At 42.3% G+C, this 27,959-nt stretch overlaps 1 protein-coding gene across 1 annotated transcript; it reads right to left on the minus strand.

Annotated features, from left to right (window-relative positions):
• Positions 1–573: 573 nt before the first annotated feature.
• On the minus strand, positions 574–27,959 carry LOC133977166 (ankyrin repeat and BTB/POZ domain-containing protein 2-like). The gene is made up of 17 exons (XM_062415297.1): positions 27,074–27,959; positions 11,731–11,880; positions 10,384–10,591; positions 9,605–9,757; positions 9,322–9,487; positions 9,046–9,135; positions 8,823–8,924; positions 8,151–8,247; positions 7,842–7,977; positions 6,338–6,591; positions 5,249–5,427; positions 4,534–4,639; positions 3,736–3,838; positions 2,719–2,791; positions 2,549–2,617; positions 1,631–1,744; positions 574–819 (listed from the first exon to the last, which is right to left on the minus strand). The coding sequence occupies exons 1-17, from the start codon at positions 27,957–27,959 to the stop codon at positions 574–576; spliced, it is 3,132 nt and encodes a 1,043-aa protein (XP_062271281.1).

Raw genomic sequence — 27,959 nt, forward strand, 5'->3', positions numbered from 1 at the left:
GCATAAATATTCACTTGTGTCAGATTAATAAATAAGAGAAAAACTTGTTCAAACAGACGATGCTTGCAGTCTTTTCTTCTCCACTCGACTATCTTCTCCCTAGGAAACACAGTATATGGCTACTATTCCCAAACACACGTACGTCTCTTTTTAACACTCCTGTTGTCCTCGAGTCAAAGAAGGGAGGGAGGGAGGAAGAAGGAAGGAAAGGGAGGAAGAAGGAAGGAAAGGAGGGAGGAGGGAGGGAGGATAGAAGGGAGGGAGGGAAGGAAGGAAGAAAGGTAGGATGGAGGGAGGAAAAAAGAAGGGAGGGAGGGAGAAAAGAAAAGAGGAAAGGAGGTAGGAAGGAAAGAAGGAATGAGGGAAGGAAAGAAGGAGGGAGGGAGGAAGGAAGGAACGGAGGAAGGAAGGAAGGAGGGAAGGAAAGAAGGAGGGAGGGAGGAAGGAAGGAAGGAAGGGATGGAGGAAGGAAAAGAGGAAGGGAGTAAAGAAGGAACAGTCAAAACAGACGGGGTTAATTTGACCCGGGAGGACAACATGAAGGTTAAACACAGTCCAGAGCTGCAGTGTTTCTTACTCTCTACATGCCGAGTTGAGAGTGTAAAGTCTGTGAATGAGTGTGACTTCCAGATCCATGAGGAGGACCGGCTGCGTCAGGTTCTGTCCCGGCCTAGATCGGGTGCTCGTTCCTGGGCAGAGCAGCTCCTGGCCAACTCCTCCCAGCAGCAGGCGGTGGAAGTCTTCTCTGTCAAGCAGCCGGTCCATGTTCTGCAGGAAGAAACCTTCACAAAACCTGCAGAGTTCAGCGGCTCCGTGATGCTGCGAACACAAACACAAACACACATCGTCATGTTTCAGTTTCATATTGATCAATAATACTGATCGATGAGCTTCAGACAGGACTCAGTGAAAAGTGCCTGATGTGTCTTTGTGTGTTTCTAATTGGGATTATTTTGATTTATGATGTGATTTGTAAAATTAGAGGGAATTTACATTTATTTTTTACATAGTATTTTCTTCTTTTGACACATTGTTGACTCTTTTGTTAATTGCAGTTGGCCATATTGCAATTTCGATAAAATTTCGATTAATTTCAGTCCTAGTGCTCGACACAAAAATGTTTATTGTCCTCGTAGAAGCTTTACTGTCATTATATTTAGGGTTAGACAACAATATAACTAAATTTAGATATCACTCCCTGAGGCATAAGAACATTTATGACAATTAAAAACTATTTAAGACAATAATAAGGGCAATAAAGTGCAATATGCAATGTTAAAAGGTGCAATTGCAGCATAGTGCCATGTCACTTATAAGAAAACTATAAAAGAAACTCCATAGGATGCCTTAAAGTGGAATTAATTAAATATAAGTTGGTTGACCACTATCTCCAATTTTCCTTCTTTTTCCATAATAATATCAGCTTCTTTAAAACCAAACCCAACAATGTTGTAAATTGAATGCAGAATAGAAAACATACATTAATGCTATCAAATCTGAACATTTAAGACAAATCTCATGCTGACATTAAAAGTTAGAAACTCGTCTGTTTCGTAGCGTTTCGTCCTTTGTACAGACAGAAGCTCTTTTCTCTCTCCGTGTTCGTTACGTTAGCTTATGTTTTTCGTACCTTAGCGGTTTGGTAGACGTTGACGACGTTGTCCGGATTCAGACTTTGTGACAGTTTCATCTCACAACATCTCAGCAAAGCTCTGAGCTGGAAGAAACTGGCCACCGGCAGCAGCTGCAAGAAAAAACACCTACATTTAAATCAGAGTCCAACAAACAAACATGAAATAATTACTCTGCTAAATGAATTACAAAGTCCCCAAAAACGTGTTTTAAGAAGACTTAGGTTTACAAAGCAAACTAAGAAGTTGTGATTATGATTGTTATCATAGTCTTCATAGTTGAGATGAAGAAATTGTGACCATTTATCACTGAACTGCTGCTATTCAAGTGACATTTTGCTCTGAAAATTAATCTTTGATTGATTTAGAGCCAGATTATAGGTTTATTCCTACATTTGCTGAGCTGTTACACCTTTTGGGAACATCAGTGTAATTTAAGTCAAATCCAGTAATGGGCCTCAGTGGTGAGGATGATTACAATTAGATTTTTTTTTCATACTTAAATGAGTAATAATTATATAAATAAAAAGGAAAAATACACCAGGTTCTGTGTAGTGTAACTCCATAAATAAAAGCTTATTCTGACCATTGACATATTTTAAAAAAAGATAACAATCAAAGTATTATAGCAAATGAGGAAATATTGTAAAAATAAAAATAAATACATTTTTGCTGTATCCTCAAATGTCTCATTTGTATTGATTAACAGTCCAAAAACTAAAAAGATATTCAGTTTAAAATGATATAAAATAAAGAAAAAAGCTGGAATCCGAGAACTTTAATAAATAACTTGAACTTTGATTTATTCTCCAGAAAAACAGAAGTTTATTTATGAGGGAGGAAGGTATTTGTGCTAATTCATATCTTAAATATAAATCAGCTGAACCTGCAGCAGGTAACAGATGAGAGATTTTTACCTTCATGGCTTCAAAGTGTGACACAGTCAGTCCGTCCGTCCCTCCGCAGTACAGAGACTTCATCATCATCTGCAAACAAACACACTTCAGTAAGTCCAGTCCTGATCCTCTGAACATTAAATCAACTCTCAGTCACATCGATAACAAACAATAAACGGTCGTTTAGTTACCTGGAACGTGCTGTAGGTCATGTGACTGATGTGGATGATGTTGTCGGAGGAATCGCCGAGCATCTGTCGAAACCTGACGAGACGAAAAACAGAATAAAAGGACACGTTAAATTAAAGATTAGTTTAGAGTAGTTTTCCTTTTATTTACATCTAGTTTACATTTCCCTCAGCTCCTTTATTATGAATATAGTTTATTAATTGATTACTAAATATACTAAAAGGTGTCAATACTACATACAGTAAAATTAATAAAAACATCTGACAGTAGAGTTAAAAAGTGCAATAAACTAGATGTCACACTATACACATGTGCATGTTGTTTACTCAATAAAGCTGGAAAAATACTAAAGATTAATGTTTAAGATAGCAAATTGTAGTCTGCTGACATCTAGTGGGGCTGATAGTCGTCACCTTTAAGATGAATTAAATTTAAAGGATTATTTCATGCAGTCAGTTTTAATGCAACACTGATGTGAAAACTTTTCCTCAGATGTTTTTCTTCATAATACATTTTATTGATTTAGTACTTTTAATAGTAGTATAAAGTATTTTAATAGTAGTATAAAGTACTTCACAGAGCATCATAATAAAAATCTGACATTACAGTATCAGGCAAAATCAGATAAAAGTTGAATAAACATAATTAAATAAAACAAATGGGTTCCCAAGCTATAATATGGTAATAATTAATTTATATTATGTATTTTTTATTATGATTTGGTAATAATTTCATATATTTTGACATTTTACCTTTTTTTCTCCCTCATATATTACTGATTTTTATTGACTGGCCGATAATAATTGTTATATATAAAATAAAGAAAAAGTATATTTCTTATGCTATTGTAATTTTCAAGTTTAATTTTGTTTAAGTTGCACAATATTAAAAATAGACTCAAAGAGCATTAAAACAACATTAAAAGGGTTAAAATCTCAGATGTTTAACCCCTGAAGTAGAAACGAACAGCATGAATCATGATTTAAATACATAAAAAGATGAGAAGAGAGAGTTCAGACCTTTCAGAGGCCGACATCAGCAACACCCGATGAGCGAAGAACGGACGTCCGTCCACCATGAACGTCACATCGGACATCTCCTGATTGTTCAGGAAGTGAATATCTGAGGACAGAGACGAACGTTTAATCGTGCAGGTATGAGTTATACTCAGAAAATCACATCGGAGCCAGCTGCAGAAACTTAATTCATGACTAGTCTTGGATTGTCAGATTAGAAGAGTCTAATTAATGTTGCATAAATATAAAGACTGACTTAATACGAGGTAGGAAAATTAGCCTGACTTTAAGTGTCTGTAGCAGTTATATTTAACCCTCCTGTTGTCCTCGAGTCAAGGAAGGAAGGGAGGAAGAAGGAAGGTAGGGAGGAAGAAGGAAGGATGGAGGGAGGAAAGAAGGAAGGAAAGGAGGAAGGAAGGAAGGAAGGAGGGAAAGGTGGGAAGAAGAAGGAAGGAAAGGTGTGAGGGAAAAGAAGGAAGGAAGGAACGGAGGAGGGAAGGGAGGAAAGGAAAGAAGGAAGGGAGGAAGGAAGGACAGAGGAAAGAAGGAAGGTTATGGGGAGGAAAGAGAGAGAGGGAGGGAAGGAAGGAAGGAAAGAAGGAGGGGGGAGGAAGGAAGGACAGAAGGAAGGAAGGAAGGAAAGAGTGCGGATGGAAAGAAAGAGAGAGAGGGAGGGAAGGAAAGAAGGAGGGAAGGAGTAAGGAACAGTCAAAACAGACGGGGTCAATTTGACCCGGGAGGACGACACTGTGTTTATGCAGTCGGCCCCCTGGTGGTCAGATGACAGCAGTGACTTGTTACCCAGCTGTGTGGACAGAGTGACGTCCATCGTTGGGATGTGAGGAACAGGAGAGACGCTGTAGCAGTGAGAAAACACCGACGCCAACCTCTTAGTGATCACGTAGTCCTGCAGAGGAGGAAAAAACACCACATGAACTAAAACACACATCCATCAACGTGTTAAATAAGGTTTAAACTCACTCTGGAGGTCTGAAGGGACAGATAACACATTAACCCTCCTGTTGTCCTCGAGTCAAGGAAGGAAGGGAGAAAGAAGGAAGGAAAGGAGGAAGAAGGAAAGAAAGGAGGAAGAAGGAAAGAAAGGAAGAAGAAGGAAGGAAAGGAGGGAGGAAGGAATGCAGGAAAGAAAAGAAGGAAGGGGGGAAGGAAGGACGGAGGAAAGAAGGAAGGTAGGAGGGAGGGAGGAAAGAAGGAAGGAGGAAGGGAGGGAGAAAGGAAAAGAGGAAGGGAGGAAGGAAGAAAAGAAGGACAGAGGAAGGGAGAAAGGTAGGGGGGAGGAAAGAAGGAAGGTAGGAGGAGGGAGGAAAGAGAGAAGAAGGAAGGAAGGACAGAAGGAAGGAAGAAAGGGGGATGGAGGCGGGAAGGAGGAAGGGAGGAAAGAGAGAGGAAGGAAAGAAAGAGGGAAGAAGGACAGACGGAAGGAAGGATGGGAGGAAAGAAGGAACAGTCAAAACAGACGACAGGAAGGTTAATATAATATAAAAGTGATAAACACCTTGCTGGTTTCTAACATGCTGAACATGAGCGGGACGCCTGTAGACAGGAGCTCGGGGCTGTAGTCCTCCGTCCTGATGGAGGGAAACTCTGTGAGGAGACACACGATGACTTCGTCTCTGGACAGATGCTGAGCTCTGTGGAGACACTCCAGCCAGATGTGGAGCCTCCAGGAAACACCTGGATCCAGCGGACAGGGGAAATGAAAGGGTTAAAATATGAATGTAGTTTAACCCTCCTGTTGTCCTCGAGTCAAGGAAGGAAGAGAGGAAGAAGGAAGGAAAGATGGAAGGAAAAGAGGGAGGAAGAAGGAAGGAAAAGAGGGAGGAAGGAATGGAGGAAGAAGGAAGGAAAAGAGGGAGGAAGGAATGGAGGAAGAAGGAAGGAAAAGAGGGAGGAAGGAATGGAGGAAGAAGGAAGGAAAAGAGGGAGGAAGGAAGGAAAGGAGGAAGAAGGAAGGACAGGAGGAAGGAAGGAAGAAAGGGAGGAAGAAGGGAGGAAAGGAGGAAGGAAAAATGAAGGAAAGGAGGGAGGAAAGAAAGAGAGAAGGAGGGAGGGAGAAAGGAAAAGAGGAAGAGAGGAAGGAAGGAAAGAAGGAGGGAGAGAGGAAGGAAGGACAGGAGGAAGGGAGGAAGGAAGGAACAGTCAAAACAGACGGGGTCAATTTGACCCGGGAGGACGACATGAAGGATAATACAGAAGCAGAGATTCATTATTATTAACACTTATTACAGCATCTATTATTGATGATCAGTCACATAAAGGACAGGAAAGCTGCTCTTTAAAGTCAAACAGAAGCTTTATAACTGACTTGAGCTTGTTATAAACTTGAGAATCATGTAATGAAATAGTGTTTTTACTATATGACCACGTTCATTTAACAGCAGATCCCTGATCAAAGTTTGTCTTGATTTTGATTAAAACTCAGATCAAATTGATGATTCTTGCTCCAAAAATTCAGCTTTACTGTGTCTGTATGGATCAATTTAAAGCTCCTGTGGTGTGAAACTTTAACAAATCATTTATTTAGACTTAATATCAATTAAAGGTTGTACAAATCATCAAAATCAATCAATTAAATGTGACTCACCCATCTCTCTGAGCTCCATGGTTACATCCAGGTAACCGTGCTCAGCGCTGTAGTACGCTGCCTGCTGCAGAGCTTTCATCCTGGCTTTACAGAGCCTGGGAGCCGGGCTCAGGGAGTCAGGAGCTGGAGCTGCTCTGGTCCTTCTCACCTCCTCCTCTTCCTCATCCTCGACTCCTTCAGCCAGGATCTCCTCCAGAGAGAGGATGTCCTCCTTCCTGGGCTGAGGTTGCAGCAGCAGCCTCCTCAAAACATTCCTGCAGAAGAAGACGAGACAGCTGCTGATTACTGATTACTTCAACAACACTGTGATTCACTTTAAAGGGAAAGCAGATGTTGCAAAGCAGATGTTGCATTAGCATTTTTCAGAGCTGAATCGATTCATTACTTTGCAAGTCAGCTAGATTCATTCAGACAATCATCAGGCTTCAACTTATGCACTTGTGTCCGAACCTCCAGTGGTTTGGACCAATCAGTGTCCTGTAATTCTTGATTTATTTCCAGGCGGGGAGTTCCAGTCCTCTGAAATGATGCCAACGAGGAAGTAACTTAAAACTGCATTCTATCAAAAGGCCACCAGGGGGCGACCGTTTTGGTATCAAAAGGACTTCCGTCTCTATACAAGTCAATGGAGAATTCACCAACTTCTCACTTGATTTCTAACCTCAGTAAACGTTTTCAAAATGTGTTTATGGTCTCAATCGCTAGTTTAAAGCCTTCTTCAATGCAGTATGATGTTCATTTGGGACATTTTGGCCTCCCTGATTTTATATGTGACGATAAAGCAGGGTATGCATTAGGGCGTGGCTACGTGGTGATTGACAGGTTGATTGGTTCACAGGTTCAGGAGGGCGCCTCATGCTCCTCCTGATGCCCATATAAGTAGAATCCATGTTTTTATTTTTCCCAGCATGCACCTGAAATTTTCAAGATGGCGCTGCTCAGATCCGATACTATTGGCCTCCGAGCAGCAGTCCACAAACCAATGGGTGACGTCACGGATGTTACGTCCATTTCTTATATACAGTCTATGGTTATTTCATGATCTTATGAATCCAGCTGCTTCACACGTTGTCGTCAATAAAAACAAAAGCTGTGATCGATCGAGTCTTTGAATAAATGTAGGATTTACTGTAGTATAAAGAGCAACTCCCATGTTGTATAATCTTGGTTATATAAATGTTTTCATGAGAATTAGTTTTTAAGGTATTATTTCATATTGACCATTTTTAAAATGCAACAAGGATTTCAGAAATAAACTTTATAAATGTTGCTTTGATCTTTTTGCACGATATTTTACCAGATTTGATATGATTTGATATTGTGCATTATGGGAGAGTTTGAGGTGAAAATTAGGAGTATTTTACTTTATGTTAAGAGTTTTGTTGATTAAAACTGCTGTGAAAATTGAAAATAATCGAAAGTAATTAGAGAAAGTTAAAAAACGTTAACTAAAAAGGTAAAATGTGACACTGACCACATGAAGAGACCAGGATTTCTTTCTCACCTGTGTCCGTGCGCTGCGGCGTAACTGAAACAGTTCATGTCTTCATACAGCGGTGATGTCAGAGAGTTCCCATGATGCACTCTGAGCAGAGGGTCGGCTCCGTAGTTGAGCAGCAGACTCACCATCTCATAGAAACCTGAGAAGAAGAAACAACACAGTTAATGAACCAGAGCGAAACTAAAAGCCTCTTCTGTTCGGTTCATGTTGTGGTTCAGTACCAGCAACACCTCAGAGTTTAAAGTGTCAGTCTGGACACACACACACAGACACACACACACATATATCTTCAGGTGTTCATTATAACGTTACCTGCAGCAGCAGCGAGCTGCAGCGGCGTCTCAGCTGAGCTCTCCTGACCGTCCAGCAGCGCTCCTCCTTCCACATCTGCTCCGGCCTCCAACAGCAGCTGCAGGCATGAAGAGGAGACGATGTTAGACTGTTAGAGAGTTTACACTGAGCTGATCTGTTCAAGCAGCAAAGACATTTTGCTAAAGAACTGAATATTTCTAAAGAAGTTATTATATTGGGAATATACACTTGTTGGTGTTGATGTTGAACTCAGAGTCTGCTGTGAAGATGGAGACTGAAAAACAACTATTTGTGGTTTTAGGGGGAAACATGCTGGTAACGCTTGGACTGTCTCACCAGGCAACCAGCAGAGATTTCAGAAGTCACGACTGCAGGCCAAGAAATACTCCAGCAACTAACCCAGTAAAAATACCGACTCTCATTTTTACACATCAGTTTTTGTGCAGATTGAACAAACACATTCTAACATGTTAATAAGTGAGTTTCAGACGTGCTGAACAATCAAAAATAAATTAATCTGCATAATTAATATGTGATTCATTGTTTGAGTCATTTTTTTCAAACAAAAACACAAAATATTTGGTGCCTCTGGATTCTCAGATTTCACTATTGGCTGCTTTTCTTGATACTTTCTTGACTTTGATTGGTTAGGGTTAGGGTTGAAGCTCTAACCTGAGTGACAGACAGGTGACTGTGCAGCACAGCGAAGGTCAGAGCCGCCCAGCGCCGACTGCCGGGGTGAACAGACGGGTGTCGGACCGAGCAGGCCGGGATCTGAAAGACACAAACAGACCTCAGTCACTTCAGTCTTTAAAATCACTGAATTCAGTTTCCTAAAAACAATCAGACTTTATTTATATGTTGGTGCTGCAGGAAGCCTGAGGTGTGTTTTTACCTGCAGGTCCAGATGAGCTCCGGCCTCGATGAGCATCTGCACCAGAGCTTCATCTCCTGCTGCAGAGGCGTACATCAGAGGAGTCATTCCCTGCAGGAACATACAGGACACTTTATATTAGAGGTTTAATGTTGGAGGTGCAGCGTCATTTACAGGCTGGTGATCTACAGTATGAGTTCAGTTCTCAGGAGATCTCAGTAAAGAAACCAATAAATATTTAACTTCTGCTTCATGGTGACTTTACACCCGAGTGACATCACACCCCCCCCCCCTCACCTGGTCGTCCATGGTGTCGACCCCGTCGGCTCCCAGCAGACGTGAGGCCTGAAGGACCAGATCTGCTCGGCCACAGGAGAGCATCCTGAAACCCAGATCCAGCTGGAACTTAGCTGAAGCTGCTTCAGCATCCAGAACCTTAAAGGACTGAAAGCAGCACTCAGACCTGCAGAGAAGCAACAGGGGGACGTTTACTGCTTCATCATCACCATCACCATCATCATCATCATTACCACCACCATCATCATCATCACCACCACCATCATCATCTTCATCATCTTACTTCAGCTGTCTGGGTTCACAGTCGAGTCCCGGCAGCAGCTGCCTCGCCGTCTGTCTGACATCATCGCTGTCCACCAATAAGCTGCAGCGATGCTCAGCGTGCACCACGGCGATCCGGATCCACTCCATGAGAGGAGGGAGGAGCAGGAACGGCCTGCAGGAACAGCAGGAGGGAGTTTAGCATTATTTTACACCTTCTTTTTTTTTAAAGGTTATTTTTAAATGTAAATAGTGAAAAACGAGTGTAATTGGAAGTGTGTAATCATGTTTTCTTTTTGCCAAAATATATTCTAATATGGACAAAATGAAATTAAAATAAAATGATATTCCTAAAAGTAATTTTTTTTCTTCTTCATCTGTGGAAAGAGTAAAGTTGACCCCACCTCACATTTCTGGTTTTACCCACTTTATTTATTATATTTTGTTCCAATTTTTTTATTATCTTTTAATCTATGTGGGTTTTCCAAATGTTTAAATTTTTTATTGAGTCATTATTTATTTAATTTTTTGTTTTTATTTTGTTGTACAAATAAAGTCTGATTAATTGACTGATTGAAGTTGTTATCAGTGATGTCATTCGTTTCCATGACAACTCAACAAACTGTCTGCTGATGAGATATGGTTGAAAACTGCTGAAAAAGCAAGTAAATGCACCTTGAGTCAAGTTATAACACTCAATAAGTACTGCAGAAGAGCTTCATTAAACACACACACACACAAACACACACACACACACAGAGACAGACACACACACACAGACACAAACACACACACACACACCTCTCTCTGCTCAGCGTCACCGTCGGAGGTTCCAGGTTCGGGTTCTCCAGCGACTCCATCTGCGGACTGGACAGGAAGTAGTAGAGTGTGTGGAGGGCGTCCGCCGCCCAGGATACCGACAGCTGATTGGCCGATCGAGTCGGGCTGATGAACGGACTCGAGCTGCGGAGACGCTGCATGTGACGCATCGCTCGAGACACGAGATCACCTGCAGGACCACGGACACAAAGAGTCAGATTACAGCTAAATAAAGATGAAGATTTAGAATTAAGTGTTAGAAATAAACTTGTATATTCATATTATAGTTTATTAGTATATGACATTATGACATTTCAACAAGTGCAAACAAATGACATAAATCAGAAGACAAAAGCAACATATACTGTTTGTACTTTATGTATATAAGTACGTAAAGCTCTTACTTTATATATATTTATTTTTATGTTATTTGGTATTCTTCTCCCTTAGTTCAGGCCTGTTATTTGTATTATAAGGATGTTTGCTGCTTGAAATGCAAAACAATGAAAATTGAAATAAAAATGTGATTAAAAAAATAAAAATAAAGCAACATATGTCAAAATAAAAGTAATCTAAATACAATAAAAAGTGTCAAATTGGGAATAAAATGAAGCTAAAATACAATAAAACAAAGTTACAGTGCAGTGTGAGAAATGACCCTAACATATATAACAACAGTTTAGTGTTTTTCAGTCGATAGTAATTTAAACTGAATATGAGGCATAAATACATATTTTAAAACACACACAGAGCTGCTTTGTGTCCATTAACCAGCCTGAACACTGAAGGCACACACACATCTTTTATTTTCGTTGAGTAACGAGCGTTCAGATAACGAGCTACGGTGGCCTGCAGGGTGTGAAGGTGCCCTTGTTTCTGGATACAGGCCACAGGTTGTTATGTAAGCGACGGGGGGGGGGGGGGGGGGGAGAGGGGGGGCAGCGACTAACGACGGGGGGGAGGGAGGGGGGGGGGGCAGTGACTAACGATGGGGGGGAGAGAGGGGGGGGGGCAGTGACTAACGACGTGTCCCAGGAGCCCGACGCTGGTCACAGTTTAAACAAACACACACACACACTTAAACACACACACAGGAGCTGACTGTGACGATGGTGACACACACACACACACACACACACTCACTCACTCACTCACTCACTGAGCTCGGCGATGCTGCACACACACACACACACACACACACACTGAGCTCGGCGATGCTGCCCACACACACAGACACACACACAGACACAGACACACACACACACACACACTCACTGAGCTCGGCGATGCTGCCCACACACACAAACACACACACACACACACACTCACTGAGCTCGGCGATGCTGCCCACACAGGTGGCGAGCAGCGACTGTTCCAGCGTCCGCAGCTCCAGCTGGATGTAGGCGTCCTCCCGGCTCTCCACTCGGTCCTCGGGAACCTTCGTGTACGGGCTGACATGAGCCGGCAGAGACAGCTCACCTGAACACACACACACACACACACACACACACACACACACACACACACACACAGAGAGAGGTATTAATGTTAAAGTTTACAGATACACAGATACCAACATAAACACACACACACTCACCTGATGAACAGTGCAAGTGCAATTTACCTGAGCATTATTTATTATGTATTATTGTTACTTATCTGTACATTATTTATTACTTTAACCTTTATTAATGCAGATTTTTGGTGCTGCAAACAAGATTTCGTTGTGTGTTTATATGCAATGACAATAAATAAATATCTATCTAAATACACCAAAAGAGTTTTCTATCTTTCTGGTTTGCTTACGTGTCATTCGGCCTACTGCACATGCTCAGTAGTGTTTCCCGCTCTCGGCCCACAGGCTTTACATTGTGATGATGTCAGAGTTTTTTTTAAATTGCTTTCACAGATAAAAGAACCTCCATGGATCAAACATTCATAACATAAAGAGAGTCATCATTTATCTTGTCTGCAGTTTTACACACATCTCTTTTATAATGGTGCTCTATGGTTGCAGCTGCAGTACTGTGAGTGACCACTGGGGGAAATCAGCTCTTATAATACATCCATGAGTCACATGTGGATTCAGATTCAGACTTTTGATCCCAAGGAGGACAACTCATTTACAGCTTGTCTAGCAATCACAAACATTATTCAATAAGTCAGATCAGTAAAAAACACAGATCAACAAACAAAGATAACGATAACTAAAGTAAGATAACTGAGTATCTACACACAGCAGCAGCTATGGATTCAAATGAAGAACCAGTTTCATCAATAAAAACTTGCAACCTGCAGGTCAAAACCACATCTGGGGACATTCGTTGCATCTTTTAAAAAGGCAAAAAAATGCGAAATAATCTCACATAAACTCTCTTAAACTCCTCCTGCTGCATAATAATCACTTCTCTTCTGCATCTCTACGACTTAAACACTGATATTAGTCTAAATATGTCCTAACACACACCTGTTGTTTGTCACTAACACACAGAGAGAGAGGAAGCATCCAGCTGCACCAGCGACAAACTGAAGATGTGTAATTATCTAGTGTTTGGCTCGTTGCCTGTTAGAGGAAGACAGGAGGAAGTGTTTTTAATGGATGTTTCCTTCTGAATAAAACAAGTGAAAAGATGTAAAAGCACATCTGTAGCATGAGAGACTGCTCTGTGTGTGTGTGTGTGTGTGTGTGTGTGTGTGTGTGTGTGTGTGTGTGTGTGTGATCAATCAATCAATCAATAAATCTTTATTGGTATATCAGGTTATTGCAGTTCAAAGTGCTTCACAACTGACTGAGGAGCCAATAACAAGACAGAACAAGAGCAGACCATAAAAACGATAAAGAAAAAAGACAAAAAAGAAGCAAAAAACTATGTGAGAAAAAATGCACGAGAACATAAAAATGAAAGAAAGAGCAATAAAACAGATTTAAAAGCTCCAATAAAAGTGATAGTGGTCTAAAAGGAGGATGTGAGCAGGGATGTGATTGCAGGAGCAGATTTTCCCCTTTGTGTCCCGCTGGATCCAGTATGTGCTGACTCAGCACAATGAAACACAATGAAAACAGCTTCAGTGACGCTGATCTGCAAAAAACACACTGAAGCCTCCCGCTGCTGGCTACCACGCACGCACACGCACACATGCACATGCACACAGACACAGACGGACAACAACACACGGGCAACACGCCCCCACACACACACGTCCACACACGCACACACACGCATGTCCACACACACACACACACACACACGTCCACACACGTCCACACACGCACACAAACACACACGCATGTCCACACACGCATGTCCACACACACATACACACACATGCAACACACACACATGCATGTCCACACACACACATGCAACACACACACACACACATGCATGTCCACACACACATACGCATGTCCACACACACATAGACACACATGCAACACACACACATGCAACACACACACACAAACACACACACTATGCGAGACCTCATAACTGCATGTGTGAAGAAACATCATCATCATCATCATCATCATCATCATCATGTGGATTATTGATTAATCAGTTTGTTGTTAGTTTAAAATAAATAAATCACAACTTTCTTAATATCTGAGTTTGTCAAACTAAAAGTTCAAAACCCCAAAATATTCAGTTTACTGTCATATATAATATTATATATAATATTTATAAATAATATTTATATAATATTTATAAATAATATTTATATATAATATTTATATATAATTTATAAATAATAATTATATAATATTTATATATGATAAAGGTAAGTCAGTGATGCATTTATGGGTGTACAGAAGAGTATTATAAATGTAATTGATATAAATGTGTGTGTGAATGTATAGTTAATATATAGAGAAATATTAACCCTTAAACAGGCAGCATGCACCAGGAGATACACACATATATATACATACATGTTTTTAATATCTTAATAGGGGCAAATTATCCTGGTGGAGATACGACTCATAAAATACAAAATATACATAATATTTGTTTAAGTTATTTGTGGAATTGAGATAATTAGTAACTTTAAAGTAAATAAAAACAATAATTTTCATGTCATTTTCCTCTCTTGTCTGTTAAAGAGTTAATTCATGTTTTAACTTCTTGTATATTGTTTATGTTTTATGTGTTTTATGCTTTTTATTGAGTTTCTGCACCTTTATTTTACATTAACTTATTAAAACATGATGAAGAGCTGCAGTAAATCTGTTGCAGCTTCATAAAGAACCAGTTTCAGTTTGAGCTGATTTAATGTTTCATTTAACAGAAGTCTGATTATCGTCTCCGACCTGAGAAACACACCTCGGCTTTCTTTCTTTCTTTCTTTCTTTCTTTCTTTCTTTCTCGTCTGGACGTAAAGAAAGAACTCTTTGCTGCGTGTGTCTCATAATTAGAGTGGATTACTCTGCTGCTGTGTTTACAGACAGCCAACAAGCATCTATTCATGAAACACAACAGGAGACCAGTCTGCTGCCACACAGAGCACAAACCTCTGTTTTCTAATCCCTACCTGTGTCGCACTGACCCACACACACACACACACACACACACACACACACACACACACACACACACACACACACAAACACACACCTCAGCTACTGTGGCCAACACTGACCTGCTTACATCCAGAATCATGAGTGATTAAGTCATTTCCTGCCACTCTGTGTGTGTCTTAATCAAAACATCACTCCTAACAACCCCCAAGCTGCAACAGCATCCTCATAGAAAGCGTGTGTGCTACTGTGTGTGTGTGCATGTGTGTGTACATGTGTGTGTGCGTGTGCAGGTAAGCTTGTGCGTCCCGAATGAAAACAGAGCCGCAGTCATCGGGCCTGAAAACAACAGCTCTTTTCTGCTGCGTCGTATAAAGCTGAGAGTGTTTGGGTCGGGACAACAGAAGCACAGAGCGGGGTGAAGACGTGTGTGTGTGTGTGTGTGTGTGTGTGTGTGTGTGTGTGTGTGTGTGTGTGTGTGTGTGTGTGTGTGTGTGTGTGTGTGTGTGTGTGTGTGTGTGTGTGTGTGTGTGTGTGTGTGTGTGTGTTTGTGAAGCTCAGCCAAGTCTAAGTTGAGTCCAGGAGAACTAATATTATTCCCAATCAAGACTAAAACTGAAAATACTAGAACTGCAACTAATCATTGATCCATCTGCTGAACATTTAATGAATTAAAATCGATCATTTAACAATAAAAATGTTTAACCCTCCTGTTGTCCTCGAGTCAAGGAAGGAGGAGAGGAAGAAGGAAGGAAAAGAGGGAAGGAAGGAGGGAAGAAGAAGGAAAGGAAGGATGGAAAGGAAAGGAGGAAGGAAAGGAGGAAGAAGGAAGGAAAGGAGGAAGGAAGGGAGGAAGAAGTAAGGAAAGGATGAAGGAAGGAAGGGAGGAAGAAGGAAGGAAGAAGGAAGGAAAGGAAGGGGTGAGGAAGGAAGGAATGAAAGGAGGAAGGAAAGGAAGGAAGGACGGAAAGGAGGAAGGAAGGAAGGAAGAAGGGAGGAAGGAAGGAAAGGAGGAAAGAAGGAAAGGAAGGAAAGGAGGGATGAAGGAAGGAAGGGAGGAAGAAGGAAGGAAAGGAGGGGGTGAGGAATGAAGGAAGGAATGAAAGGAGGAAGGAAGGAAGGAAAGGAGGGATGAAGGAAGGGAGGAAGAAGGTAGGGAGGAAAGAAAGAACAGTCAAAACAGACAGGGTCAATTTGACCCGGGAGGACGACTAGAAGGTTAAATAAAAGCTTAATTATCTAAATAATCGTCCAAAACTAAAGATTTTAAATTAAAAGGCAGAAGAACACCAGAGAAGAATTTGGCTTTTTTGCTTGAAAAATGACAGAAATGATAATTATTTGATTGTCAAAATCATTGCTAATTAATTTCGTTTCACTCGACTAATCAATTAATTTCTAAACAGTGAAGCTCAGTTCTTCTGTCTTTGAGTCTCTTCAGAGCTGGATTCTTGCTGATACGTGAAGCAGAACTTTGTAGAAAAACTCTAAAAAGTCTATTTATAAAACTAAAACTGTGCCGTGTTTCTCCAGCGGGTCGTAACTCACCCACACACACACACACACACACACACACACACACACACACACACACACACACACACACACACACACACACACACACACACACACACACACACACACACACACACACACACACACACACACACAGCAGCTCGGGGGGGTCGTCAGGTCTCCAGATTCTGGTCCAGAAGTAAGAAAAGTTGGTTCTGAATCCAGCTGATATTTACAGTCATATAAATAATAAAGTGTTTCTCAACACTCTGAGTAATGTTTTTTCACTCCAGATGTTTCTATGACGACGGATGTGATGTCACTGTTCATTCCATATTTGGGCATTTCCTATATTTCCAGAACCATTGTTGGTTAAACATCATTAAAACAACTTTACTGCTGCATCTAATGATTATTTTCATTATCCAATAATCTGATTAGTTTATAGATGACCTGATTATTATTCATGCAGTCTGTAAGATGTTAGTAAATAGTGAAAAATACCTTTTAAAAATGTCTTGTTTTGTCCACTGAACAGTCCATAATCTGAAGATAACAGTTTATTATCACAGAAGAGAGAAAACTAACTGGAACTAGCGAATGTTTCAACATTTTTAATTCAAAAAAGTTGCTTTGACAATTATTTTACTGTCAAAAATACAGATTGACTAGTTTAGTAATAGATTTATTGTTGCAGTTCTTCTCTAAAACCACAAGCGAGTGGAGGAGCCGCAGTTACTTCAGATTACTGCAAATAATGATTATGAATGAATATTAATGCAGTCTATAAAATAATGTAATAAGTGTGTAGTGTAATAAACTCCCAGAGCTCATGGTTCCTTTAAAAAAGAAGAATAAGCAAACTAGGATTATAATAAAGTGGAGCCAGTGAATTTTTCAACATTTTTAATTTTAACCTTCGTGTCGTCCTCCCGGGTCAAATTGACCCCGTCTGTTTTTTGACTGCTCCTTCTTTCCTCCCTTCCTTCCTTCCGTCTGTCCTTCCTCCCGTCCTTCCTCCCTTCCTTCCTCCCTCCTTCTTTCTTTCCTTCCTTCCTCCCTTCCTTCTTCCCTTCCTTCCTCCCTTTCTCCCTCCCTCCTTCCCTGTTTCCTGCCTCCCTCCTACCTTCCTTTATTCCTTCTTTCCTCCATCCTTTCCTTCCTTCATCCTTCCTCCCTCCCTCCTTCTTCCTCCCTCCCTCCTTTCCTTCCTTCTTCCTCCCTGCCTCCTTCTTCCTCCCTCCCTCCTTTCCTTCCTTCTTCCTCCCTTCCTTCTTTCTTCCTCCCTTCCTTCCTCCTTTCCTTCCTTCTTCCTCCTTTCCTTCGTTCTTCCTCCCTCCCTCCTTTCCTTCCTTCTTCCTCCCTTCCTTCCTTCATTCCTCCCTCCCTCCCTCCCTCCCTCCTTTCCTTCCTTCTTCCTCCCTTCCTTCCTCCATCCTTCATTCCTTCTTGAATCGAGGACAACAGGAGGGTTAAAAAAAGTTGCTTTAATTTCTTTTTTTATTATCAAAATTGCTGATTGACTAGTTGATTAATTGATTAATAGATTAAAGTATCAATAAAATAACTAATTCACAGAGCACAGAGTTACGTCTTTAGTCCAAAATCTGAAGACAATCAGTTTTATTATCACATCTCCATAAAACCCTTTACAGTCAGTGATGATGTCTGAAGTCAAACTATCAACTGTAGTTTTTTTATACTCTAATAAAATAATAATGGTTGGTGAACTTTGATTTTTGTGGTGGATAGTTTTGTTTTGTAGCTGAGGATGAAGAAGAGGAGGAGGAAGAGGAAGAGGAGGAAGAGCAGACAGACAGCTGGAGAAAAGCAGAGCGAGTGAAGAGAAACCCGACACTCACTCTGCTACCAGAACGCCGGCTAATGTTATCTCCATCTGGGTTTAATGCTAAACTGTAAAAACAGAAGGAGGAAGAAGAAGAAGAAGAAGAAGAAGAAGAAGAAGAAGAAGAAGAAGAAGAAGAAGAAGAAGAAGAAGAAGAAGAAGAAGAAGAAGAAGAAGAAGAAGAAGAAGAAGAAGAAGAAGAAGAAGAAGAAGAAGAAGAAGAAGAAGAAGAAGAAGAAGAAGAAGAAGAAGAAGAAGAAGAAGAAGAAGTTTCAGTGGTTTTCTCACAGTAATACGACCCAGTGATGAAACTATCAAAGCTTCATGATTAATAGTGATTAATCATGATTAACGGCTTTAATCTAAACAGAAGTCTCTCTCTTTCTCTCTCTCTCTAAAATAATGAGTAGATTATTTGCAGATTAGTTGCAACAGTTTGGCGTGTCTGTCGAGTTCACTGCGACAATTAATCAACTAGTCAATCAGCAATTTTGATAATAAAATAACTATTAAAGCAACTTTTTGAGAGAGAGTGAGTGAGTGAGTGAGTGAGTGAGTGAGTGAGTGAGTGAGTGAGTGAGTGAGTGAGTGAGTGAAAACAGCGTCCATACCCACTGGCTCCAGACTCGCTGCCTACCGGCTTTTAACCAGATTACGCTACCAAAACAATTGCCAATTTCTGCCTTCCTTCCCTCTTTCCTCCCTTCCTTCTTTCCTTCCTCCATCCCCCTTTCTTCCTTCCTTCTGTCCTTCCTCCCTTCCTTCTTTCCTCCGTCCCTCCTACCTTCCTTCCTTCTTTCTTCCGTCCCTCCTACCTTCCTTCCTTCCATCCTTCCTTCCTTCCTCCCTCCTTTCCTGTCTTCTTTCCTTCCTTCCTCCCTCCTTTCCTTCCTTCCTTCCCTCCTTCCTTCCTTCTTCCCTCCTTTCCTTTCTTCTTTCCTTCCTTCCTCCCTCCTTTCCTTCCTTCTTTCCTTCCTTCCCTCCTTCCTTCCTTCCCTCCCTCCTTCCTTCCTCCCTCCTTTCCTTCCTCCCTCCTTTCCTTCCTTCTCCTCCTTGACTCGAGGACAACAGGAGGGTTAAGTATATAAAAAGTAAACTTCAAGTATACTGCCTCAGTTTAAGTATAAAATAAGTATACTCGTAGTAAACTTGAATAAACTACTTTTTGCTAAGGGTCTTTATTTCTCGACGCTGTTACTTCAGGATCTGTCTTTGTGTCTTTGGTCACATTTAACACTCGTTTCCTTCCCTTCATTCAGCCTCACAGACAGAAGCTGTGGTCCTGGGTTTTTCATCACTGAGGTATTTAATATGTGGGGGTGGGCCTCTGCAGGGGGCTCCAAACTGTTTCAGGGGAAACTTTAAATATGGATGATTTTTTAAAGAGATGTTTCGGAGGAATTTTACTTCCCTTTTTTTCCTGTATTTTCCCCCCAGAAGTAGAAAGAATCTAATAAATATCTTCAGACAGGCTTTATTTTATGTATTTGGTGGCGTTTCAACTTATGTCAACCAGCAATGCAATATCAGGCAATGTTGGCTCACAGTTGTTGAGTGTTTATGGGATCAAATAACATAATCATGATCCCACAGAGCTGAACTATGGAAGTAAACTGAGGAGGGGATGAGGGGGTGAAGCTGTGTCTGAAGGGAGGCTCACAGTCTCAGACTCAGAAACCCACGAGTCTGAAGATGTAAAGATACGGAGAAAAAGATTTAAGATGTTTAGATTCTGATCGGTAATGAAAAACCATCATGTTGGTGTCTGATGGTCCAAAGTTATTAAAGTTATTCTGCTTCATGACAACGAGCTTAAACCAACATCCAGAGTCATAAAGAACTATCTTCCTCTACAAGGAGTCTGCAGAAGATGAAGAACAAGAAGAAGAACAAGTAAAAGCAGAAGAAGAAGAAGCCTTCCTCCCCTACTTTCCTTCCTTCTTCCTCTCTTCCTTCCTTCCTCCTTTCCTTCCTTCCTTCCTTCCTTCCTCCCTTCCCTCCTCCCTCCTTCCTCCTTCCTTTCCTTCCTTCTTCCTCCCTCCTTTCCTTCCTTCCTCCTCCCTCTTTTCCTTCCTAACATATGTACTACACAGTGTTCATGTTGATGAGGGAACAGAAGCTGGTCTGAGCAAGAACTTAAATTTCTTTCGTTCCTTCCCTCATTTCCTTCCTTCCTTCCTTCCTCCTTCTTCCTCCCCTCCTTTCCTTCCTAACATATTAATAATAAAGCTGCGTGTTTACTACACAGTGTTCCTGTTGAAGGGAACAGAAGCTGGTCTGAGCAAGAACTTAAATTTCCTTTCTTTCCTTCCCTCCTTTCCTTCCTTTTCCTCCCTTCCTTCCTTCATGTTGAAGGGAACAGAAGCTGGTTCGAGCAGGAACTTAAATACATTTTTGGCTCCAGAGTTTTTAAAACAGAGGAAAAATGATCAGTGCAGACATGTCTGGACTCAGTAACAATATAAATGTGCTTGCTGCTGAGATGTTTGGAGGATAATGACATTACAAGCTGAGTCTCTGGATCCTTCGCAGCAGAGCCGAGGCTTTTTTCTCACGTTTCACTGCTGGGGTTTATTTTTATCACCAGATCAGGAAGAACAATTTGGGGCCTTTTTGTCCTTGAATGATTTCCTTATTATTAACCTTCTAGTCGTCCTCCGGGGTCAGATTAACCCGTCTGTTTGGACTGTTCCTTCTTTCATCCCCCCCTTCCTTCCTTTCCTTCCCTCCTTCCTTCCTTCCTCTTTTCCTTTCTCCCTCCTTCTCTCCTTCTTTCCTTCTTTCCTCCCCCCTACCTTCCTTCATTCTCTCCTCTGTCCTTCCTTCCTCCCTTCCTTTTTTCCTTTCTTCCTCCTTCCCTCCTTCTTTCCTTCCCTCCTTCCTTCCTTCCTCCCTTCCTTTCTCCCTCCTCTCTTTCTTTCCTCCCCCCTACCTACCTTCCTTCTTTTCTCATCTCCCTTCCTTCTTTCCTTTCCTCCCTTCCTCCCCCCCTACCTTCCTTCCTTCTCTCCTTTGTCCTTCCTCCTTACCTGGACACGAGGACAACAGCAGGGTTTAAAAAAAAGAAAAGGGGAGCGAGGTAACAGAGGGGGTGGGGTGTGTGTGTGTGTTTGTGTGTGTGTGTGTGTGTGGGGGGGGGGGGGGGGGGGGGGGGTAGTTGTTGGGAGAAGGGTGACAGCAGCTACAGCGGCTGTTTGTTTAGCCGAGCAGACGGCAGCTCGCGGTCCGCAGCCTGAGCGGGAAAGAGAGCTCCTTTGTGTCCTGTGTGCGGGTCAGAGGGTAACAACACTCACTTCTTCCTGTTCGTTCTCATGGGAGCTGCAGCCGGCATCCCAGCATGCAGTGGGGCAAGAGGTAGAGGAACAGGGTGCCTTAGATGGAGGGGGGGGAAGGTGGGGTTTGGGTCGTTTTTAACATGTTGATGGAGCCTGATATTCATCTAGTGACTCAACAACTAACTGCTTCTTAGTCACATTGATTTATAGTCTATTGGTTCGTCCTCAACAATGTCGACAAATTAGAGAAAGGCTGCTTTTTACTCTGTAGATTTACTATGAAGAGAAAGTAAGAAAAAAAAAAGTGGAATATGGAGGCTCAGATGTCTGAAGTCACGTTCAGTCTCAGATTGATCACATTCTGATGTCAAAAACATGTCAAAACACACCTTATAATATTCAGAACAAGACAGTTTATAACGGAGCTGCTGACAGACAGGTGCTCCATCAAGCAGCCGTCGTCACGGTAACCTGCACGTGAAATGACGACCTAATCCAATATTCGCTGCATGCAGACATTCACACATCATTGCGTTTCTGGTCAGTGAGTGAATTACATCTACTAGCCTCTCGCATATTTTTACCAGCATTTGGTGCTAATTTTATGTCCTGTAACTTTTATGTAGTCTGAGAAAACCCGAAAATATTCCATTAAACTTTGTGTCGTCCCTCCCGGGTCAAATTGACCCCGTCTGTTTTGACTGTTCCTTCTTTCTTCCCTCCCCCCTACCTTCCCCCTTCCTTCTTTCCTTTCTTCCTCCCTCCTTCTCTTTCCTCTCTCTTTCCTCCCTTCCTTCTTTCCTTCCTCCATCGCCTTTTCTTCCCTCCTTCTTTCTTTCTTTCCTTCCCTCCTTCTCTTTCTTTCCCCCCCCACCTTCCCCTTCCTTCTTTCCTCTGTCCTTCCTTTCTCCCTCCCTCCCTCCCTCCTTTCGTCCCTCTCTCCTACCTTCCTTCTTTCCTCAGTCCTTCCTCCCTTTCCTTCCTCCTTTCCTTTCCTCCCTTCCTTCCTTCCTTCCTTCTGCCTTCCTCCCTTTCCTTCCTCCTTCCTTTCCTTCCTCCCTTCCTTCCATCCTCCCTCTCTCCTACCTTCCTTCTTTCCTCCGTCCTTCTTCCCTTTCCTCCCTCCTTTCCTTCCTTCATCTTCCCTTCCTTCCTTCTTCCTCCCTTCCTTCCTTGACTCGAGGGCAACAGTATTCTTACACCAATACCAGCGACTGTTTGGCTTTGCTGCTTGAAAAACTACTTTAACACTGAACTGACAGCTAACCTGACTCCAATGTGAACCGTGTCTCTACAGTATAAGATCATCTAACTCCAGACATTTATCAGGAAAGGATCTTCCACTTCCTAGTCTCTTATTTCCCAAAATGCCCATTTCCTGTCTGATGGGTTTCCCCCTCCACCCCCCCCCCCCCCCTCCATCAGCCTCTACATGGTACTGGTAAACATCTTAAAATGCCAGTAATTATCTTTTATTACGATCTGGACTGCTCTCTCTCTCTCAGCAATTTGACGCCATCATTAACTTCTCTGCTCTGTAAAACCACCCGGCTCGAGGAGGAAGTAGAGTATTTCCTCAGTAATGAGTCTCAACCACTGATGCAATGATACAAAGTTTTGTCATCCAGTAAAGTAATAGAGATGGATTCAGGTCAGAATATAGAGGAGGAAAATAGTTTTATGTTTGAGACTAATGATATAAAACCTAGAGAAGGAGGAAAGTATCTATATTAATGTATAAGTCATAGGAAAGGAGGAAAGAAGGGAGGAAGAAGGAAGGAAAGGAGGGAGGAAAGAAGGAGGGAAGGAAGGAAAGATGGAGGAAGGAAAGGAGGAAGGAAGGGAGGAAGAAGGAAGGAAAGGAGGGAGGAAGGAAGGAAGGAAGGAAGGAAGGAAGAAGGGAGGGAGGAAAGAAGGAGGGAAGGAAGGAAAGATGGAGGAAGGAAAGGAGGAAGGAAGGGAGGAATAAGGAAGGAAAGGAGGGAGGAATGAAAGGAAGAATGAAGGGAGGGAGGAAGGAAGGGAGGAAGAAGGAAGGAAAAGAGGGAGGGAGGAAGGGAGGAAGGAAGGAGGAAAGAAGGAGGGAAGGAAGGAAAGGAAAGAAGGAAGGGAGGAAGAAGGAAGGAAAGGAGGGAGGGAGGGAGGAAGGGAAGAAGAAGGAAGGAAGGGAGGGAGGAAGGAAGGAAGGAAGGAAGGGAGGAAGGAGGGAGGAAGGAAGGGAGGGAGGAAGGAAAAAGGAAGGAAAGGAGGAGGAAGGAAGGAAAGGAAAGAAGGAAAGAAGGGAGGAAAGAAGGGAGGAAGGAAGGAAGGGAGGAAGAAGGAAGGAAGAAGGGAAGGAGGGAGGAAAGAAGGAGGGAAGGAAGGAAAGGAAAGAAGGAAGGGAGGAAAGAAGGAGGGAAGGAAGGAAGGAAAGGAAAGAAGGAAGGAAAGGAAAGAAGGAAGGAAGAAGGAAGGAAATATAATAATATAATATAAATGAATAAGTCATATCTATTTTAAATGGAGTTATAATCAGAGGAGACCGACGTCACAGAGGAGCATCTGTGAGAGAAAAGTCACGTGTAAAAACAAACGTGTGAATTCATCACACACGTGTTCGGTGAGCGACGGAGCGTGATTGTTTTCATTGATGAACATGTGACACTTCACACACTGTCACTTCTCTCCTCTGTGAACTGACTCGTTTTCATGTGAGGATCAAAAACTAAAAAGACACAAAGCTGGAAAATCCTGCAAATTTCGTCAGGATTTAGGTCAGAGATGGATTTAGGTCAGAGATGGAGGAGGAAAATAGTTTTATGTTTTCAGACTAATGATATAACACCTACAGAAGGAGGAAAGTATCTATATAAGATACTTTCCTTCCTTCTTCCTCCCTTCCTTCCTTCTTCCTCCCTTCCTTCCTCCCTCCTTCTTCCTCCCTTCCTTCCTTCTTCCTCCCTCCCTCATTTCATTCCTTCCTCCTCTTCTTCCTCCCTTCCTTTCCTACCTCCCTCCTTTCCTTCCTTCTTCCTTCCTCCCTCCTTTCCTTCCTTCTTCCTCCCTCCTTTCCTTCCTTCTTCCTCCCTTCCTTCCCTCCTTCCCTCCTTCTTTCCTTCTTCCTCCCTTCCTCCCTCCCTCCCTCCCTCCCTCCCTTCCGTTGCACTTAATGATTATCCTCACTATGTGTTAATCTGCCCTTTAGTCTTTGATCAATCAACACGTTTTCATCTACTTAATGGCCCAAAATGATGAAAGTCCAATCAACTTTTCCCAGAAACCAGAGCTGATGTCTTCAACAGCTCAAAATTAAATTACTTAGAGACACACAAGTCATCACACTGGAGAAGCAAGAAACAGAAGGTCTTATGTGTTTGCCTGATTGAAAAGACAATAAAATCGATTATTGTCTAATTGTTTCGGCACTAAAACAAATACAAGCATATAAACAACTCCAGGAGTCCACATTACCGTTATCTTATCCATAAGCCAAATATGAGTTATACTGAATATAATAATAATAATGAATATTTGAGTTCAGGGCGGGGCGATATGGATACAATCAAATACCTCGATATCGGTATCGCAATGATATTGTAGGAATGACTGTTGGTGAAGACTGAACCTGAGCTGCAGATTTAAATATGCAGACTCGTCCTTTATCTCTTCTTCATCATCGTCATCATCATCATCATCACAGCTCTGTCCTTCACTTTACATTCATCCATCATCAACAGTTAGATATCAAAGTACAGTACTGCAGTATTTACTGTGAGTACTGCAGTATTAACTGTGAGTACTGCAGTATTTACTGAGAGTACTGCAGTATTTACTGTGAGTACTACAGTATTAACTGAGAGTACTGCAGTATTTACTGAGAGTACTGCAGTATTTACTGAGAGTACTGCAGTATTTACTGAGAGTACTGCAGTATTTACTGAGAGTACTGCAGTATTTACTGAGAGTACTGCAGTATTAACTGTGAGTACTGCAGTATTTACTGAGAGTACTGCAGTATTTACTGAGAGTACTGCAGTATTTACTGAGAGTACTGCAGTATTTACTGAGAGTACTGCAGTATTTACTGAGAGTACTGCAGTATTTACTGAGAGTACTGAAGTATTTACTGAGAGTACTGCAGTATTTACTGAGAGTACTGAAGTATTTACTGTGAGTACTGCAGTATTAACTGAGAGTACTGCAGTATTAACTGAGAGTATTGCAGTATTTACTGTGAGTACTGCAGTATTTACTGAGAGTACTGCAGTACTTACTGAGTGTACTGCAGTATTTACTGAGAGTACTGCAGTATTTACTGTGAGTACTGCAGTATTTACTGAGAGTACTGCAGTATTTACTGTGAGTACTGCAGTATTTACTGAGAGTACTGAAGTATTTACTGAGAGTACTGCAGTATTTACTGAGAGTACTGCAGTATTTACTGAGAGTACTGCAGTATTTACTGAGAGTACTGCAGTATTTACTGAGAGTACTGAAGTATTTACTGAGAGTACTGCAGTATTTACTGAGAGTACTGAAGTATTTACTGTGAGTACTGCAGTATTAACTGAGAGTACTGCAGTATTAACTGAGAGTATTGCAGTATTTACTGTGAGTACTGCAGTATTTACTGAGAGTACTGCAGTACTTACTGAGTGTACTGCAGTATTTACTGAGAGTACTGCAGTATTTACTGTGAGTACTGCAGTATTTACTGAGAGTACTGCAGTATTTACTGTGAGTACTGCAGTATTTACTGAGAGTACTGAAGTATTTACTGAGAGTACTGCAGTATTTTTGGTGTTTTCACAAAATTTTTTGATTAAATAATCATCAGTAATGTGGATTTAATGACTAAGTGGGTAAAAAGGAAAATAATAGAACAGCTAGAACAATCTGGTAAGTTCAGAAAATTACCTTTAAAACCAGGAAAAGACAACATTTATACCACAATATGCCAAACTAGCCAGTCAGGTAAACCTATAGAGGGCAGAATAATGATAAAGTGGTAAAAGACAAATAATAAAAACAACTACAACACCAGAAACAAACACCTATTCTATATCCACAGTGTTTCCCATTAATCATATAGACCAGGCGACCAACCACAGATTCATAGTGAGACAAACACTCTGCTCTGTCTTTTGTTTCAGAGCTGAATTGTGGACATTAGTCTTCTTTGATAGTTTGTCTGGAACATTTATGAACTGGTAAAATGTCTCTCCAATGCTTTGTGGCTGTGTCATCATCATCAAACCTATAGGACCAGTAGTTAAATTACTAGATCTCTAAATTGTTTAGAGCACCAATCTTTTATGTTTTTTACTTCTTAATTTTGCTCTGAGAGTGCACTGGACTAATGCATTTGACTTAAAAATGTGCCCCTGGACCCCCATAGAGGGTCAGACTGAGGTCCAACCACCATGATCTCTCTAAATTCAGTAGGAAACACTGATCACTGTATTAACATATCCACATGTTCTTCTCATATCACGATATCGATCTTATATTAATAAATTGCCCATCCCTACTTGAACTCACCATTTGCGTTTTTCCCACACATCAGATGCTCGTACACCTGCAGCAGCCCCCACAGCTCCGGGTCGTTATTAACGGTTCCATCCAGCAGCTCCACGGTCACCGGGACGCAGGTGACCCCTCCGCCCGGCTCCCCCTCATCCTCCTCGGCCATCCTCGCCACCCGCAGCGCCCTTCCCACCACCTCCTCCGCCAAACTCTCCACGCATGCTGCCATGCACAGGGCGGCGTACTCGTGCACGCGCACCGACACGCGGGTCTCCACCATCCACCTGAAGAAGCGACCCACGGAGAGCGTGAGCCCGCAGCGCGAGGACTTGCCCCGCTGCCACGCGCTGTCCCCGGAGCTCATGCAGTGCAGAGACACAGCCTTCACCGAGGAAGATATGCACCTCTCGGCCAGAGCCCAGCTGAGCACCAGCCTCACCGAGCTCTGGACCTCCAGGCGTGTGCACCGTCTGTGGAGCTCACTCAGCCGCTGAGCCTCTCTGGAGATCCGGACCAGAGCCCTCCGGAGCAGGACGGACAGCCGGTGCACTGCCTCCGCGGTGAACGACGCATCTGCACCGTCCACTTTACGCACGACCTCCTGCAGCTCCTGCTCGGTCCAGGGATACTCCTCCAGCTCGGGCAGGCAGGGACACTTGGCCAGGATGTCTGCTGCATCCTCCGGCAGCGTGCTCACTGTGTCCCAGCTGCCGTTCCTGCTGTTCAGAGAGTCGGCGTGCTGCCACCAGGGACCCCGGTGAGGAGTGCTGGTGTGGGGCTGAGACTGCCTCGACCTGCCGGAGGAGGACAAGCTGAGGGACAGGCTGGCGTCCCCGGCCACATAACCCGGATCCAGGCTCAGGTCCTCCAAGTTTTTCACCAACAGACTGTTTGACATCAT

The sequence above is a fragment of the Scomber scombrus genome, unplaced genomic scaffold (genome assembly GCF_963691925.1).
Source record: "Scomber scombrus unplaced genomic scaffold, fScoSco1.1 SCAFFOLD_143, whole genome shotgun sequence".
NCBI lineage: Eukaryota > Metazoa > Chordata > Actinopteri > Scombriformes > Scombridae > Scomber > Scomber scombrus.

Excerpts from the sequence above, each read along its gene's own strand:
- LOC133977166 (XM_062415297.1), bottom strand. The coding sequence starts at position 27,959 with ATGATGTCAAACAGTCTGTTGGTGAAAAACTTGGAGGACCTGAGCCTG. Across the intron at positions 9,758-10,383 it reads GTGACGCTGAGCAGAGAGAG|GCCGTTCCTGCTCCTCCCTC; the intron begins GTGTGTGTGTGT and ends CTGTTCCTGCAG. Across the intron at positions 820-1,630 it reads ACGTCTACCAAACCGCTAAG|CATCACGGAGCCGCTGAACT; the intron begins GTACGAAAAACA and ends TTGTGTTCGCAG.